At 36.7% G+C, this 20,156-nt stretch overlaps 1 protein-coding gene across 2 annotated transcripts in view; it reads left to right on the top strand.

Moving 5' to 3' along the window:
- The window catches only part of VPS13B (vacuolar protein sorting 13 homolog B), an 804,491-nt gene that overhangs the window by 725,554 nt on the left and 58,781 nt on the right, over positions 1 to 20,156 (top strand). For both annotated transcript variants that reach the window (XM_007457167.1, XM_007457166.1), the window contains exon 44: positions 16,236 to 16,391. In XM_007457167.1, coding sequence (XP_007457229.1) covers positions 16,236 to 16,391 — 156 coding nt within the window. The remainder of the gene's footprint in view (positions 1 to 16,235; positions 16,392 to 20,156) is intronic.

Genomic DNA, 20,156 nt, shown 5'->3' on the forward strand with positions numbered 1-20,156 from the left:
GAAAGAGTGCTAAGATCAGAGGACGTTATTAGTTAGCTCTTGCTGTAGAAAAATGTACAGTGGTGGTACAGGCATAGGATAACTATTATAGATACTCCCATTCATAGGAGGAGAAAATGGGAGACACATGGGAGTTACTGATCCATAGAAATTCTGAAATCCAAACAGGTAAATGTTGGAAGTTTCTTAATCAGTAATCATTCATACTGCTGCTTGGGAATAATTTTCCATGGCTCCTGGCTTTGGACTTTTGGCTCAAGCCTCTATGTCATCCATCCTTTTCCATGAGAAAAGTATCCTTTGTTTGCTCTTTATAGTTTTCTCAGCCTGCATTCTACCAATTGAATTATGAAAGTTTAAAGGCCCCTTTATATTTTGTACTGTCTTTGTCTCTTTCAGTCTAAGTTGGCAGTGTTTCTGCCAGTATAATTCTTTAAAGAACACTGTAGGTCTCTTGTTAATCTTACAGTGCTTTGGTTCAGCACTGTGGACAAAATCACACCCACATCTCTTCAAGACAGTTCCTTCTCTGCTTTGGGATTCTGCCCACACTGCTGGGGGACATCACCCTTAAGAGTTTCAGAAGCCCTGTTGTTTGAATAGTTCATTGAGACACCAATTTAGATCTTTCTGAGATCTTAACAGAGGATTTTACAACCACATCCTTAGCTTCATTCCCTAGACCCAGCTTTCCTGGCTGTGTCCTGGATTTGATCTTTGCCTGGAAGCTCGCTCTTGATTTTTAACATCATTTCCATCTGGAAGGCTAGAAATTTTCAAAACTAGCAAGTCCTGGCTCCTGTTTATCTAACAGTTCTTCCTCATGCGTGCATCGCTCCTCTTGGACTTTAATATAAGCAGCAGATAAGAGCCAGGAGGCACTTCAACACTGCCTGGAAATCTCCTTAGCTAGATCACATGGTTTATGAGGCACATTTTCTGCTTTCCATGTTACTGCAGGTTATGGTGTTGCTGAACTCTCTGCCACTGCATAACAAGAAACCCCTTTCCTCCAGTTTCCAGTAACATTTTCCTCACTTCCTCACTGGCAGCCTCCTCTAAGGCCATCAAGTTTCAATTAATAGTATCTTTGAAGCACCTTAGATATTCACTAATACTCTCAAGTCTTCCTGGTTTTTGTGCACAGCCCTGCTCCAATGCCCCGCCCCACCCCATTTTAGGCTTTTGTTACAGTAGCACCCCACTTGCGGGTACCACACTCTGTATTAGTTACATATTGCTGTTTAACAAATTACACCACAACTTGAGTAAATAAAACAACAAACATTTATTATCTCGGTTTCATTAGCCAAGAACTTTGGGAGTGGTTTACCTGGGTGGTTCTAGCTCAGAGTCTCTGATAAGGCTGTAGTCAAGACATTAGCTAGAACTGCAATCATCTAAAGGCTTTACTGGGCTGGAGGATCCATTTCCTAAATGGCTCCCTCATATGGCTCTTGGCAGGAGACCTCAGCTCCTTGCTACAAGGATCTCTCCAAAGAGTTGCTTGAGTACTCTCAAGACATAGCAGCTGGCTTCCCCCAGATCAAGTTATCCAAGATAGAACAAGACAAAAGCCACAGTGTCTTTTATGACCTAGGCTCAGAAGTCATTAATTATCATTTCTGTAATATCCTAGTGGTTGTCCAGATCAGCCCTATTCATTGTGGGAGGGGACTACACAAAGGCACAAATAAAAGGAGACATGGATCATTGGGGCTGTCTTGGGGCTGAGCTGCCATAAGGATTTAAACCCCATAGAATTTAGGGGTTAGGCTGAGGAATGGGATCCATTGAAGAGAAATAAGAGGAAGACAGAAAACCAAGACATGGCAGGAAAACTGGGACATAATCGTGTTCTTAGAGCCAAGGAGACTATCTAGAAGGATAGAATTATCAGTGTCATATGCCATAAGGAGACTGAGTGAAGCAAGAACTGGGGAGACCATTGTATTGGGCAATTGGGGGGTCACTGATAGCTCAAGGAAAGCATTTTCAGTGGCAAGATAGGGAGAGAAATCAGACTGAGTGGGTTGACAAATAAATGGGAGGTGAGGAAATGGGGAGAATGAGCATGAATTTTTTTTTTTTTTAATCTTGATTGGTGTTAGCTAGAGAAAGCTGCAGGGTCAAGCAAGGATTTTAAATTAAAGTACTTTAGGCATGTTCGTATATGAGCAGAAGTAAATAGCAGATAGGTTGGTAATGCAGAAGAGAGGAAGAATGATTAACAGCATCAGCTCCCAGAAGGAGAATGAGCTGAATTTTTTTTTTTTTTAATCTTGATTGGTGTTAGCTAGAGAAAGCTGCAGGGTCAAGCAAGGATTTTAAATTAAAGTACTTTAGGCATGTTCGTATATGAGCAGAAGTAAATAGCAGATAGGTTGGTAATGCAGAAGAGAGGAAGAATGATTAACAGCATCAGCTCCCAGAAGGGGAGAAGAAGAAGGCATCCAGATCACAAGCAGAAGGATTGACCCTGGATGGAGCGAGGTTTGTACCAAATATCTATTGCTGCTTAACAAACCACCATAAAACTTTAGTGACCTTAAAAAATTTATTAGCTCATGAGTGTGTTGGTCAGAAATCTAGGTGCACTTAGTTAAGAGGTTCTTCTGCTGATCTCAGCTGGGCTCACTCATGAGGCTGCAGTCACATGGGCCAGCTGGGGCTGGGTGGTCCAAGACTGCCCCACCTACATATTTGGTACTTGACAGACCACTGGCCAGGGTTCTCTTCCATGTGGTCCTTCCAGCAGGCTAGCCTAGTTGGGAGAACGAGAGCAAAGACTGCAAGGCCTGTTGAGCCTAAGCTCAGAACTCTCACAGTATCTGCTGCCACATTCCACATTCTACTAGGCGGAGCACATCACAAGGTCAGGCCAGATCCAAAGGATAAGGAGCAAGATTTTAACCTCTTGATGCAAGTTGCTAAGAGAATTTGTGGCCATTTTTAACTTACCACAAAAGCCTTCTTTTGGAGTGAGGATGAGTGTGAATGTAGATGTGGTTGTAGTGGGTATTTGCTGAAAGTAAGAAGAGGGGAAAAAAAGTAAGAGGCTTTTCACTCCAGGAAAGGGCGGGGTCGGGGCGGGATGAGCCTGTAGAGAGAGGAGAGGACCTTGTGTACTGAGGAGTTTCTGTCTCCACATTAAACCTGTTAGGAGGCTATGGCTGTGTTTTCAACATGAGCAAAAGTTGATTATATTTGAACTATGAAATGATCACTTTTGCTGCCTTTGACCTGTAGGTGTGATGAAATGAGCAATATATACTAACAGACTCTTTATATTGAACTGTATCAGGATTCCTGGAATAAATACCTGAACACAGCATTTATTCTTTAAACATACTCCTAGATTTTATTTAGAAGTATTCCACTTAATATTTTTGCATTTGTGTTCATTCATTAGTCTATAGGTTTTGTTTGTTTGTTCGTTGGCCTGTTTGGGGGATCTTTTGTTCTTTTTTTGTCTCAGGATTATGCTAGTTTTGTAAAATAAAATAAAATTTTCTGCTAACCAACAGTGTAAAAAAAAAAAAGGAGGCTTTTAAAAAAGAGATTTTCCATTAGAGAAATGCAAATCAAAACTACAATGAGGTATCACCTCACACCGGTCAGAATGGCCGTCATCAAAAAATCTACAAACAATAAATGCTGGAGAGGGTATGGAGAAAAGGGAACCCTCTTGCACTGTTGGTGGGAATGTAAATTGATACAACCACTATGGAGAACAGTATGGAGGTTCCTTAAAAAACTGAAAATAGAACTACCATGTGACCCAGCAATCCCACTACTGGGCATATACCCTGAGAAAACTATAATTCAAAAAGAGTCATGTACCACAGTGTTCACTGCAGCTGTATTTACAATAGCCAGGACATGGAAGCAACCTAAGTGTCCATCGACAGATGAATGGATAAAGATGTGGCACATATATACAATGGAATATTACTCAGCCATAAAAAGAAACGAAATTGAGTTATTTGTAGTGAGGTGGACGGACCTAGAGTCTGTCGTACAGAGTGAAGTAAGTCAGAAAGAGAAAAACAAATACCGTATGCTAACGCATATATATGGAATCCCCCCCCCCAAAAAAATGGTTCTGAAGAACCTAGGGGCAGGACAGGAATAAAGACACAGACGTAGAGAATGGACTTGAGAACCCGGCAGCCGCATGGCACAGGGAGATCAGCTCGGTGCTTTGTGACCACTTAGAGGGGTGGGATAGGGAGGATAGGAGGGAGATGCAAGAGCAAGGGGATGTGGGGATATATGTATACATATAGCTGATTCACTTTGTTATACAGCAGTAACTAACACACCACTGTAACGCAATTATACTCCAATAAAGATGTTAAAAAAATACAAAAATAAAAAAGTGATTTTCCACAGTATCTAATCCTGTATCTTGCTCATAACTGGCATTTGATAAGTGTTCACTGAATAAATAAATGTTGAGATTTCTCATAACATCCGACATTTCTCAAGAACATAGACTTAAAAGCTTATTTTCACAATATGAACGTTGTAAACAGCATTCTTTGCATCACATTGGATGCTTTTATGTGTATTATATAGACACACAAAAAGAGGTCCTCTGATCTCAAAATGTATGCTTTTGTATGCTGTCAATGCAGTTGGACTTATAATTAGGAGTAGCTCCTGGTCTCCCCCACCTCTACCCCTCTGGCCTCCCAGTGGCCTCTGATGAAAACTATTATAAAATAGAAAAATGCTACAGGAGGGGACAAGCAGTGTACTTCAAAGGAGACCAAATCTCAGGTCCACATTGCATGTCCAACTCTTCCTACTTGTGTTTAACTCTGAAGAAGTTTTGTTGTTTATCATAAACTGAAAGTACATTGTACAATTACCAAATATTATTGATTTAAAGTAGACATTATTTCAAGTTAAATTTGCCTTATATCGTCTCTTTCTCTAATCATGGAAATAGACTCCCAGAAACTACAGTAACACCCTTGCTGTTGTGTAGGGCACAGCTGTCCACAGCTAGCAATTCCATTTAGGGAGGAAGGATTGTATGCCTTTGCTCCCCAGTGGCAGTAACAAGCTTCTTTTTATTGTTGCTGACATTAAGATAGCTAAAATCAACTGTGAGGTAAACAGTTCTTGGGACCATCTGGCAAGGATTTTAATCCAAAATATTCTGTAAACACTGACTCCATTTGAGTACCCGAGGCCTACTATCCAGTCACCATAAACTGCATTTTTATTTTAGCTCTAAGCAGTCACTGAAACAGCAAAATAGTAGACTGTAGACTCGGTCTCTTCACCTTTCTCTCTTAAAATATTTTCAGTTTCCTGAGAGATTCCAGGATACTTAACGTTCTGTGAGGACGGTTGTTGTGCCTTGTTGAAGTCACCAGTTAATGGGGCCCTAACAGTTTTGGTCATTAAGTATCTAATGGATAGAGATATTTGGAATGTCTTCATTTACTGTTGGGAAATACACTTACTCCATTTAAATGAGAGGCAGAAGTTTGGAGTTGAGTTTTCCTTTTCCTGTATGTTTCAAAGTTTCTTTGTAAAAATGGTTTGCAGTATGACCTAGTTAAGACTTTTAAAGTCGTAAAGAAATGACAAAGATAGGATTGTGATAGGGCACTTTATCCAGTCCCAGGGCTTATTCCTGGAGTTTTCTACAAGCCTGCATGAAAGGGCACAACTGGGGATTATTTCAACTGTGAAGCACCCGGAGGAATGACTGCTGGTGCTGCTAATGGTCTCTCTGTCCCTTCTCTGGCAATAAATTTTAGATATTGAAATATAGCTTTGGAGAAAAATGTAACTGAGGATTCCTTAAGCTTTTTACAAGACACTCAAAGGCTTTTCACAAGCTAGTGCTCTGCAAATGTGAATTCTTGATGTCTAAACATAAAGGTCCTTGACTGAACTAATTTTAAATGTGAATTTTAATACAGAGTGCTTGGAGAAAGGGAGTGCAGCTGGACCATTAAAGCATGGTATTTTGCCATTTTTAAGTAATGGGAAATACTGATTAAGAATGTTATAAAGATTTCAGCGTACAGAATATGATTGTGTTTAATCATAACCTGTTACCACAAGTCTGTGTAACAAAAGCATTAACTCTATTAAAGACAATGGCATACCTATTATACTGTGGCACTTTTTAATTCTTTCCATGCTGAACAGGATATTGAAGAGCTTATTATCTAAAGGTCAGAATAATGCCCAAGACATAGCCAAGCCCAATGAGTGTCAGATGCATGGAATGTTGGATGACTTCATAGTTATGAAATTATTTCATTTCTCATGATAATTCCTGACTTGCCAAGTTAGTGAATTTTAAGAACTCTGAGAGCAGATTTTAAGATAAATGTGAAATAATCCATACTTTTGGAGTCAGGGACTTCCCTTCAGGCATTAGTTCATATTTGACTTGCTTGACTTACACTTGGGGATAAAATGAGTTAGGACAAGGTCTTAGATACCACATTCCCTTACTGGGAAAGAAAACCAACTTGCACAACTTTGGCTGGCTCATGTTTCTTGTTATACAGGCACTAAGAAGCAGCGGTTGCCATGAAATACTTTATTTAACCTTTATGAAAATGTTTTCTTAGTATGGCAAGGCAGTTTAGTTAAATGAAAATAAATAACTGTAAAAATTTTGGATTTCTTTTATATCCATCTGTTGACCTTTTTTTCTAATTAAAAATTAGGGATAACAATTATAATTGTCTAAATGGCCATGATGACTAAAAATAAATTACAGATTGCATAGAACTACTTGATCTTCTCTTAGGACACATGTTGGCAATGTCTTCTATTTTACATTAAACTAAATTTTGCTGAATGATGAATGAACATTTTAAAAGAACAATTTAAAAGAAAATTTTTATTCAAACTTTGGTTAGGTTTCGCTATGGTTTATATTTGTATTTAGTCAAAATTGATTTTCAAACAAACAAAAGCTGACAGTTTGGCTCACAAACTCAGAACATTCATCCAGGTCTGAATGACTATCAAACAGTATCTCCAGTTTCTTATCTTATTGGCTTCCATTTCTCAGCTTACCTACAGTATCCTTTATTAGTTCCATCCAACATACCCTTATCTCTTCCACCGAAGACTTGGGTCTAACCAAGAGCATGACTATCATTCTGTCAAGAGAGAGTGTCTACACAGCACCCAAATCTCCTGGCTGTTAGTGCCACTCAATTAAGCATTTAATGTTTGTATTTATTTTATCTAATTATTTAAAAAGAAAATGTGAATTATTTCATATTTTATAGACAGACTATCCTCTCCTGTACACACTCATAAGCATACATATCAAATTTCTCTGAATTTTTACTTTTCAACCCCTTATGGTGGCATTAAGGATGAACAGCCTCAAAGATTATCACACAGTTTTGGACTTAAGGCAGCTATTAGTGTCACAGCTCATGTTTTATCAGTCATATATCATTTAAATATAAGGAAGCCCATACCCTTTAGAAACATGAAAACAATAGATATGTGTAATGTTGAAATGACCTTTTTTTTTTTTTACTATGTGCATTTATATCTGATTTCATGATTAATATGTTCCCAAAAAGTTATGCATGAAATTATATTTTAACATATGAGAGAATTTGCTTATTAAATCTTTTTGCCCCCAAAAAAATTGTGAGGTTGTGAGGTAAATTATTTTTCCCTAATTTAGATAATTTCAATTTAGGTAACTTTTTAGCAAAGAATACCCATTAAGCATCCTATTGTCTTGTAGGTAATGTATAAATTAAAAGTGCCACTACTCTTCACCCTACTTTTTCTTCTTTTTTTAACTTATTTTTCTCTTAAATATGTAAATGTCCATAATAGATTGAACAGAGACTCATGTCTGAACAATGAAAAACCATAAATAAATTCTGGAATACAGATTGTAGTTATTTATGAGAAATCTTTTTTAATTTTTAAAAAGTTTCTATGACTTGATTATAGATACACTGAAACATTGATTAAGCCTTAATGTTTGCTAGATGTGGGCCATTTGACATCCTATTTACTCATGGAAATTCAATTGATTTGTCATAAACTGCATGATGAAGTAACACATACTGTTTTAAAAACATGAAGATTAATAGATATATGAATAGCATTATTTCTTTCTTTGTAATAATTATATATGTCATTTTTCTTTCATACCTATGACATTTTCTCTCATATTTCTTCATCTGTTTGTCTTTTTGCTCTGCACAATTATAAAGATTTTCAAGTTTTCCTTCCATAGTAATTATTCATACTTGCTCTACTTGCATCAGTGTAGATTGTTATTCTGCAAATTCATTCTTTGTTTCCTTGCATTTATTTCTTGTCTAATTTCCTTTTCATATCATCTAGTTTTTTTTACTTCAGGCTGTTTTCTATTTATACTAGACTCTTCTTTCCTCTCAGTATTTTTCTACAGTTTTATAGAAATCATGTATTTTTGCATGCTTTAGAGAAAACCAAAACCTTTCCTGATTTCTCTCCCCTGAATTCTGCAACTGGGTATTTATATTAACTAGTCTCTTCCCCTTATTTTCTAAGATGATATGCTTTTTCCTTTGCTTCGCAGTATCTTTTCATAGGCCTCATGGCTTATTTTCATGTCACTTTTGCTATTTATTAATGGTTGTATCATATGAATTGCCCTTGGTTATACTATATTATCATTTGAGGAATGGTGGGATTTTTATTCTCATATCTCCAGCTACAGGGCCAGATAATAAAGTCAGTTTCTATTCCACTTTCCATTTTCCAGCTGGCATTTCCTAACATTCTCAACTATACAGAGGTGAAAGCTTCTGCATCCTCCCATGCTTCTCTGTTATCCTGAATTGTCAAAAGTCATAAAAAGCTACAGTTTCCCTCATTCACAACAACTGCTTTTTTGTTTATTTTTTTCCTGACTCTTCCTTCATCTGTGTTTGTCTTGTGATGATCATTCATAAAATACAGTGGTAAAATAAAGAAAGAAATTATTTACTATTTAAGACTAGATATAGAAAGACCAGGGAGATAGTTAATAGCATTATTTCAAACAGCCCAACAACTATCAGTTACTGTGTCTCAGTGCCTTTAATGCTTTAATCCCTGGTGTTTATTGATGACGGACGCTCTGAGGCTAAGTGGCAGTTCCTGACCTAGGAGTTCACTGCCTCTTCATCCTCGCTTTCTGCACCACTCTCTCTCAGGTAGGCCTTCTCCCTAACGCCCAACTCTCCTTCATCCCCAGGAATCTTCACACATGCCTCTCGGTTGCCTGAGAGCAAGATCTGACCTCCTGAAACAATGATTTTCTGTTCGCGTATGCCTCTTTCTTTTCCAGGATCAAAATTCAATGGTTCCGTTTGGGTTATGGTCAAAGCTGTTAGAGCAATGTAAGCTGATGAGTTCCTAATATAAAGTTAATTTTCCAAATTACATTGGCAAGTTGTTTGCACAAAGGTTTGAAGCCGTAGTTTGCTACTTTTAGGACTTGTCTTGGTTGTAATGCAATCAATGTGGTTTTTAGACATCAATTTTGTACGGAAAGAACCACTCCAAGTTAGGCTGTCACCTGCTTTCGTTTATCAGAAGTTAACAGTCCTGTATATCTTTTATTCTATTTCAGTATGTCTTTTTTCATGTTATTTCTTTGGGTAAGTAAAATATGTCAGTCTCTGGTCAATCTTTTAATTTCCCCAAGCATAATACCTCTGGAGTCCTACAACAGTTTTTTCCTTCCTCTCATGAATTTTTGCACTATACTTTCTCTGGTGAAATATCTCTCCCACTATATTGTGAGAATTTTTGGTGTGTGTGTCTCATTTGTCTTTATCTCCACCATGTATAGTACAGTTAGTTGGCTTATGGTGAACATTTAATAGATGTAGATCCTAAGAATATTTGCTAAGTTGGAAAGAAAAAAAACTACTGCCCTAGGGGAAAAAACCCTCAAATTATTACATTAAACTGCTCCAAGAATCAAGTGAGTAAGTATACAGCAAGCCAGACCCTGTCTGAGGAGCCAGTGGTGGAGGCCTCAGAGATAAACTGAGGCCCATGTCACCCTTTTAGCAAAGTGCCAACAGAGCAAATGGCAAAGCTGACTAGGACAAATGGGGAAACTTCATGCAGGAAGCTGAATTTGAGTTTTTAAAATAAAAATGTCTAATTTCTTTTTACTTGAAATGCAGGCTCTGTATGCTTTCTATTAGACTTTTTTTTCATTTTAATAACATTAATTTTTATCTGATTGCAAAGTAATACATATTTATAGTATGAAATTTGGAAATTACGTAAAAGCACACAAAAACACACACAAAAAGGAAACTTAAAACCCATAACCCCACAACCCCAAGATAACCACTATTAGCATTCTGGTATATTTCTAGCCATTTTCTCCCTTAGGAATAAGAATATATACTTTTTGTTCGTTTTACAAAAATGGGATGTATACTGCACCTATCTTTTTGTACTGTGCTCCTTTTCTGGTTAATCTTTGGCTAAGTAATATTGTTCACGTTTTTTCATTCTGTGAGTTTTTCTCAATGGCTTGAGAGGATCCTAAGTATAAGAGAGGTTCTGAGTAAGCACACCTCAGTTCAAATCTTATACCTGGCCCTCTTCAGCACTGTGGCCCTGGGGAGGTCACACAGCCTCTCTGTAACTCAGCTGCCACATAAGATTGTTTTAAGGAATTAATAAGAAAATACGTAAAACGCAGCCCACTGCTTGACACATAGTGTGTGTCAAACAACTGATAGCTATTATTGTTTTTACTATATTTCGTTTGACTAATTTCCTAGTAATGCCAAATTTTCATTATTAAAACAATTCTGGAATAAACCTACATCTAGGTAAATCTTTGCACATATGTATAATTATTATATCAGGATAAATTCCTGTTTAGAATTGATGAGCCCAGTATCTGAAACTTAGATTTTTGATACAAGGATTACCCTCCAGCTACAATTTTCATTCTAACCAACATTTTGTGAGTGTGCCAGGTTTCCCTTCTTTTGTAAGAGGTTGTTTTATGCTGATCTGTAGCCTTCATTTAATTCAAACAATCTTGAGAGGAAACCTACAAGCCCTCATATTTTGTGTCATGATACTTGTGGGGTAACAGTGACTTATATCACCTCCTGAAAGGTTGATTTGGAAAGCTTTCTTTTTCTTTCTCCTCTTTCCTCCAGAATACACTGCATCAAAGAGTCCAAGCTGTCCACTAGAAAATAATTCAATTTGACTTATTTCTACTCTATCATTCTTTTAGGTTGTGCTCTATAAAAGTAAAAGGATATATAGGGTCCTAAGAGTTCCAATATTGAATCAGAGTGACACCAAGCTTTGGCAATTATCTAGACATTTTTCTACCTGGTTTTCAGCATTATTTCAGATACTCTGAACATCCTGAAGTTCAACTGCCTTAAAAAAAGGAATAATGAGCAACATATTTTATTTTGCTTTCGTGTCAGTTTATTGGTGTGAAATGTACTATCAGTTCGACTTATGCATTCCAAACAAGCAGTTTAACACTGATCTGTTTAATTTGATCTGTAGCTTTTCAGATATTATTTTAGATAGACAAGAATTTTAACTTAATTTTCCCTCGTGATGCTCATCTAGTGTATCATTTGGGCTCTACTTTATGCTTTAATATCAATATTGCAATGTCTGAATTATAGATCTGAGGGATTGCATTGATTTATAGTTTAATCTACTATTGTTATCCACATAAAGCAAATCTCCCTTATTGAAAGGTCATTCAAAATAGGAACTGTTTCTGAATATTTTGATTTGATTCTCATGTTATGATATTATTTTATGCACAAATATTGCCACTAAAAGTTTTGAATATCTACTTTGGGTTATTTTTCAATAATCCTGATTCACTTATTCAACAAATATTCTATTGAATGCCTACAATGCACTAAGCTCTTGGGATATAGATATGAGTTTAGAAGTTTAAAAAACAAATATGATGCTTAAGCTTTAATATATATATAAATATACATTATATACTATATGTTTATTATATATATATATATATTCAGTAGCTTATTTCACTTGCATTTCACATTAATTTTTTAGAAGTCCTAAAATTTCTACAGAGAATACAATGGATTAGGGAAATTTTTTTTTTAATATTTATTTATTTATTTGGTTGCACCGGGTCTTAGTTGCAGCAGGTGGGCTTCTTAGTTGCAGCTCACTGACTCCTTAGTTGCGGCAGGTGGGCTCCTTAGTTGCGGCAGGCGGGCTCCTCAGTTGTGGCTCGCCGGCTCCTTAGTGTGACACGCGGGCTCCTTAGTTGTGGCATGTGAACTCTTAGTTGTGGCATGCATGTGGGATCTACTTCCCTGACCAGGGATTGAACCCAGGTCCCCTGCCTTGGGAGCGTGGAGTCTTAACCACTGCACCACCAGGGAAGTCCCTGGAGAAATATTTTGAAGTTATGTAATTTTCAGTTTCTTTCTAGAACATTACATATTACTGTACAGTAAGTTACTGTAAAATGCAAAAAATATACAAGTGACTCTGAAGACAAACTCTCAATTTCTGATTAAGTAGAAATCATCTTGATAACAATTTTAAAATGAATAGTGAAGTAAAGTTCACAGAAAAGTATCTAGTACCTTCATTTGTATTTAAGATACAATTTAAAATTTTTTCTTAACCATCTCCTCTCTGTTTCTCTTCCTTGGTGTACCCTATTATCCTAGATTTCATCTTGTTTTTCTTTCCTCTGTAATCTGTCGATTCAGGAATTCTCCCTTGGATGTACCTGTGGGTGGTCCTGAGAGCTGATCCCCAAGCCCCTGATCAGTAATTCATTTTAAGTTTTATTTTTTATTCAAAAAAATGAGTGGAAAGTTCTGTGCTCCCATTTGAGGTCTTCAGTGGAATTTAATCTTGCTGCCAATGCAGCCCTGGAGTGGGAGGGTCTGCTAGAAAAAAAAAAATGTAGCCCCTTGAGACCTTCCATTGAGTGTGGCTACTGTACAACCTGCCTTATAATTTTAGTTTCAGTTCCCATTGAAAAGTTCAAACAAGAGTGGTTCGCATTTGACTTTGTTTTTCCCCCACAATGGAAAATATTAGACACTAGCTAAGTAGGCCACAGAGAGTGAAAAGCCTGAATGGAAAAGGTGGTGAAGGAAGTGAGTCCGTAAGGGAAACTTAGTAGAAAAAAGGGGAAAGAAAATTTCCAAATTGATAAGAGAACGTTAAAGATATCTTGGACTCCAGGCAGAATGGATAGTAATATTTTGCTAAGCCCATTGCTTCCTTGCTCCTGTTTCTCATTCTGTTGCAGTTGTCCTGACCTCCACACTCTGCCCTCACCATCCTTTCAACACATTGCTCATCTATACAGAAGGCTAATTCCTGAATAAGGCACAAATTCCTTAGCTTAGTAAATCATCAGTGTTGGCCACAATCTAGATCTACTCCTCTGACCTTATCCCTGACTCTTTACATGTTCCCTTTTCTCCAACCAGTTGAGACTATTAACTTTGCCCCAAGCAAACCTTCTGGCTTCACCTCTCAGATTGTCCCCTTGGCCCAGAAATGACTGTCATCCTTACAAGTTGAAATCCTACCCAAACTCTGAGACCCAAATGCTTCAGGAAGCTCTCCTAGTCAGAGCAGCCTAAACAAGCCCTCTCTTCTCTAGACTTCTCTCATAATGCCTCTTGTTGGTTAGTTATGCATGCCTTATTTTCCCTGTAAAATCTTAAGCTCCTTGTGGGACAAAGACCAAAGCTCTTCTCTTTATTTCCTCTATAGTTCTTAGCATATTGCCTTCCTTATAGTATCTGAATAATAAAACTGTATTGGATGAATAATAGCAAGAAGTCTCATTAGGATTAGGCAGTCTAACACAAATTTCACATTTTTATGCCTGATTTTATAGTTTCTTCGGTATAGAAATAAAAGCAGGTATATGAGTATTTGTTATTAAATGGAGACTTTTCAGTACCCATAGCAGTGAAATAGAGCGAGTTGGTCCAACAGGAACAGAACTTCCCACCCTCACTTGATGTCCAGGCACATCTGAGCACCCCTGTCTAGTGCCCACATCACTTACACCATGGGAAGGAGGACTGAAGTACCACTTGGCCTCCTGAATTCCTTTTTGTAGATTTTCTCTCCGAGGAATGTCATTCCTTTCCTATTAAATTATATATATATATATATAATTGCCAATGATATTTAGATGCTTTTTAACTATAAGCCAAACATTACAAATATTCTGTTGGTCATGCGTGTGGGGAGAAACATCATGTTTTTCTCCCACTTAACTTTTCTGTGTGAACTAATTCCAAATGTATCTGAATTTTCATAATTCAAAGAAAATATATGTGCCAACATTTTGAGAACAAATAGCTACGAAGCGAAACCTGCCAGCATACTCCTTGGTGACATTCAGTCATTAAAAGCTGTGTACACAGAGTGAGCTACCTAAAACTGAGCTCAGATGCAAATGTGAACACTCCTCAATTAAAATTACACTGTGTACATTAAAACTTTCTTTAGAGGCTGTGGAATTTTCAAGAAAAATACAGCTGAGCTTGACCTTAAGTACCTTACCTCATTATTTTTTTGTCATTTCCAGCTACTAGTCTCTCCAAAGAAAACAACTTTCTTTGTTTCCTTTAGTTTTGTGTGTACCCTGAGCTTTATTCCCAGTTGCTGCTACAAAAAACTGAAATGGTTCCAAACACCACTATTGTTTTTCTTTTTTTTTTTCTGTAACTAATATTTAAACATCAAAGATACTCTGGTACTTTTATGTTGAAGAATGTATATAAAATCACATTTTCCCTAAAGGTATTTTATTTGCTGTCCAGGAATTTTTTTTTTTTTTAGCTGTTAGACTTCTTTTTTAGAAGTCATCTGAGTGGTAGCCTTTTGATTTCACAGGATCACTGGCGATGGTAAGGAGGACGAACTGGAGTGGGGCCATATTAAAAGCAGGGAGGTGAGATAGAGTTTTTTTAATATTTTAAGATATTTAAAAACAAAAAAACCCTCTGTTTTCCACCAAAAAAATCACATTGTGATGACCAGTGACCCTAGGAAATTTTCAAATTAAAGCACTTTATAAGGGTCCCTCCCAAAGCTAAAACTAAAAAATAATGTTTCCATCAAAAAACTTCTATTGTTATGGCAATTCCCATGGAAGTCCTTAATGTATTTATTTTAAGAGCCTATTATGATAGCTCTTACATAATATTTTCAAAGTTTTATTCATTCTGTTAATTTGGAAAATGTTTCATGTGATTAGCCCTTGGTTAGCTCTTTAAAAAAAATTATATATTATATGAAGGAAAATGTTAAGTTTGTATATCTAAATCTTTTTCCTAAAATGTCAGTTTTATTTCCTTATATTTAGTAATCATATAGAACATTGTTTGTTTTCATTTAAATATGTATCCTAAAGAAGTAGTCATTATTGTTGTTTTAGGATACTTGTTCAGTTAGTGGAATTAAGTTTGGAATACTTAATTGCAGTTAGTGGGTAGGAGTAGAAATAGAAAATATTTGATGACCATGAAAGAAATCTAAATATTACCAAAAGTGGCAGTGCTGCATTAATAAATATGAATGTGGATCAGGAGACTCAACTGGTAAAGGTTAACAATAAATACATGCTAGAAAAAAGTAGAACAGAGACATTTTCTCACACATTCAAAATGTTAAAGGTATTTCTAATTTGGTATATGTGATCTCATAAGTAGACTGTATTAAATGAACTGCATCTTCAAATTTCTGTTTTGTTCTTAATCAAAAGAAAAAATAAGGAATGGCAATTTAGGGTCAAAAATAATGCTACAAACCAAATTTAGCTTTAATTACTGTCTAGCCAGAAGAAGGAATAAACTATCAGCCAAGACCACGATTCTTTGATCTCACATTTCAGCTTTCTTGTCCTCCAGATGAATGAAATGGTCTTTCCTCAAATGTTCAACAGGCCTTTTACCATTTGATAGGACAGTTATTTTTAAGAAGGTTTAAAATGTGATCTGGAAAACCACATTGACTCTATGTTGGCATATTTGCTATTCTTAGCCTGGTTGAATAAGCTGGAAGTGGATGAATAATGCAGGTTAGAAAGAAAACAGATGCTAAATATTACAGATAGGAAGGTTTTCCAGCAATGAGACTTTCATTTTAGGGCTAGTTTTTGTTGGCACTTTTGGCATTATGACGAGTGTTGTTTTTCTCTCCAGCTGTTACACATCTGTATTGAAGGCTGGGGCAATTGGCGTTGGTCAGAGCCCTTCAGTGTGGACCATGCTGGGACTTTTATTAGAACTATTCAGTACAAGGGTCGAACTGCTTCACTGATCATCAAGGTTCAGCAACTCAGTGGAGTACAGAAACAGGTAAGTTTCTTTGTGTTCATGGCCCAGACAGCTCTTAATCATTTGATGTAATTAATGGAAGGGAAACTTAAAGAAATGAAAATATCAATAAAAAAAAATCACACTGCCATGCCCAGCTATGCCTACTCCTGCCATGCACACGAGCACTTAATAAGTTCTTTCTGATGTTCCTGAGGATGATGATGGCTTCATACCCCTTGTCCCACGTCTTTTACAAGAGCTGCTAACAAGCAGTAAACGTTACTGATTTTCATTTCACCTCTTCTCCCTGTCACCACCTACCTTCTGGTGGAGGTGCTAATGAGCTGTGAAATAGCCAAAGCGTATTTACTGAGAAGGAAAAGAAGTCAGGGATGGTGGGAACTCTGGATAATCCGACAGTGGATAACCAGGAGTTGACTCTCATACATGTAAGAATAACCTGCGCGAAAGTCTTGTGATTCTCTCCCATGACAGAGTGGGCCTGGTGGGTCTCCAGCAAGCTTTCTTTTCCTAGGAGTTAATATTAACTGCAGTAAAAATTCACTGCAGTCTAACTCTTGGCATATAAAACTTCAGCTCTCAGCACATATTTTTATATATTTTATAAAACTTCCTTTTGGCTGTTTTTGAAGTTCTAAGACTGCAAAGGGGAAAAAAAAGTATCTGACACTTTTTTGTGTTCTTAAGATGTGAAAATGTGGTTTTTAAAAGATGTTTTTCAAGCATGGAGCATATGACAAGAGTAGAAAGAAAAAAAGGAAGTATTAAAATCTGAAAACTGGCTTCACTGCACACATAATAACTGGATTTGTCATAAGAGTTTTAACATATACATCTGCATCTGGATTGTAACAGTCTATCCAGAGCTTATGTGAACTGAGGATGTGATAGAGACAGCACTCAGTCCCTAGAAAAGGAAAAAGGGAGCTTTCCATATTAAGCACCTCCATTGCTACTCCAGTGGGGCTTCTCCATTGCTGTATGCCCGGGGCAGGCAGGAAGCAACTGGTGAGGTGAACAGTAGGACCTGTACCATATACATTCTTGGCCTGCACCTAATCAGGGAGCTGGACTTCATGTTCTCATTATTGTGGGCAACAGAAGTGAAAAGAAACCTATAGCAGAGGAGTCTCAGACAAGAAGCATGGGAGAGTCTTCCCAGTCAACTGACGATTCCTCCAAGTATTTGTTGATTGCCTCCTGTAGAACAGAGAAGAATGAAAGACACTAAGTATGTAACAAAATCTTTGCTCTTAAAATGTAAATTTACATAAACCCAACAATGTGTACGGACTGACAGTAAGTGTGAAAGGAATTTAGAGGTTTCACTAAGAAGATTTGACTTGAGCTGGGCTTTACAAAACATGTCAAATTTAGATTGAGAGAGGGCATTCCAGGTCAGCAGTATAGGATAAATAAAGATACAAATATGGGACAAATGTGTCTTACCCAAGGACTCATGAGGGGACCAGTGTGGCTGGTGTGGGCTTTGAGCTGGAAAGTCATAAGAACAAGAAGTGTCTCTCCTATCTGCCCTTAGAGCTCTCTTACATGGATATGCTCTCAACAAATATCTGCCCAGTACACGCTGGTTTTCTGATTCTGTCACTCATGGTCTCTCAAGAATGCCTTGTCTACCTTCCCATTCACCAGCATGCCTGAGAAAAGGTCATACAGCATCTGTTTGAATACTCCAAGCGATGAGAGTCTCATTCTCTCACACATCAGCCCTTCCCATTGTTGGTTACTTCCAGCTGTTAATGAAATTCTTTCCTAATTTTGAGCCAAAATCTGTCACCATTCAACCAGTTTTTACCATTCCTCAGAACTTGTGAGGCATATGCAAAAAGCACACAACTCGTTACCTCTCCTCTATGTTACAGCCCTCCAAAAACATGAGAGAAGGTAGAATATTTCCCCATAGTTTCTTTCCCTCTAGGCTAGTGGTTTTCAAACTTGAGTATGTATCAGAATCCCCTGGAGGACTTCTTAAAACACAGATTGATGGGTCCCACCCCTAGAGTTCCAGATTCAACAGGTCTTGGGTATAGCATGATAATTTGTATTTCTAACAAGTTCTCAGGTGCTTTGACCACCACAGCTCTGGTCTGAAGCTTCCCAGTTCATTCAAGTCTTTGGCATGTGGTTGCTAGAACATTTAACAGTCAGTGGAAAGGCAGTGTCCTTCCGTGGAGAAATCTTTTCAAGGAATGTCCTTGGTGGTTAAGATCACAGGCAACCTTGCTAGCTGCGTGATCATCAGCAAGTTATCTAACCTTTGTGAATCATTTTTCTAAAATGGGAATAGTAATAATAGTGCTTTCCCTCATGAACTAAGTATGAGAATTAAATGAGTTTGTATATGTACAGTGCTTACAACAGTGCCTGGCCCATTGTCATAATCCAATAAATTTTAGTTACAATTAAAATAATGAAATATTCCCAGGCATGAGTAATGCTGGTTGGACTTTTTTGTGTTGCTATATTAATGCCTCATTCTTGCCATAGATGTATCTACTCTCACGAAATGATATTAAATTTCAGGGATAAATTGATACATACAATGTACCTGAGCAGATACTATTACAGCAGTATATCATAAGCCCAAAAAGTTGGTCATGAAAAACACATTTTTTTTTTAATTCTCACAAAACTTTACCTACTTTTTTTCTGATTGGAAAAGATTTCTCAGTCCTAGTACTTATTACCTATATGACCTTAGGCACATTTCTTAACCTTTCTATGTATGCTTCATATTCCTTTTGTAAAAGAAAGCACCCAATAAATACTAGTTCACAGTGTAATTTTTATGTTAACTATTGTAAAGTATATCTGGAAACACAGAAAAGCCTAATGAAGAAAACTAAAATTACCCATAAATCTACCAACCAAAAAATATATTCTATTATTACTTTGGTGTATTTTTTCTGCTCTTTTTTTCTATGCAGATATCTTTTAACCAACTTGAACTCTGATTGTAATTACAGTTTTTCAACTTGTTTTTTTCCCTTAACATTATGTAATGCTTATTTTCACATGTTATTTAAAATTCCTGAAGTTATCCCTTTAATGGTTGCATAGTGATTTACCATATGGTATATCTAACCCCATGTAGACATTTCCTTGTTGTTGGACATTTAGTTCATTTCCAGTTGGTTACTATAATAGATCCTTAAATAAATGTCTTTGTGTATAAATATATGTCCAAATTTCTGAGTCTGTCCTTAAAATAAATTGCTATACAATTTAGTTACCTGCACAAAGGATATGAATGTTTTTGTGGTACTTGATGCACATTCCCAAATTTAAAAGATGTACTTTATTCCTGAGACAAAATTCATCGTTTTGTCTTAGCAGAGTCTTGTTGGGGCTACACTAATCTTTTAAATAATTAAATATATATTTGTTCTAAAACTTCTGCTGATTTCCTGAGTTTTTCAAACCATTAGCATTTTTTAAATCTTAAATATTTATGAGGGGTTCAAATCAGAACTAAAAAACATTTCCATACATTGAAAGTTAAGTAGTTCTTTTAATCACTCTCTCTGTTAATGTCAAATATACAGATTTTAAGGCTTCTGGTGCCAAATCACATTTCAGAACTTTTCCAAATGTTATTTGTACTGGTAAATGTTAATAATCCTTTTCTGTGGGGAATGCCTCTCACGCTTTTCTCTGCTTCTAGCTCATTTATAATAAATACTCTTAAAAAAAAAAAAAAAAGTCAAATCTAGCCAAATAGGAAAGGATTCTTTGGAGAGCAATAATGGAAGCATAACCAGC

The sequence above is a fragment of the Lipotes vexillifer genome, unplaced genomic scaffold (genome assembly GCF_000442215.2).
Source record: "Lipotes vexillifer unplaced genomic scaffold, Lipotes_vexillifer_v1.1 scaffold376, whole genome shotgun sequence".
In the NCBI taxonomy this organism is placed as follows: Eukaryota; Metazoa; Chordata; class Mammalia; order Artiodactyla; family Lipotidae; genus Lipotes; species Lipotes vexillifer.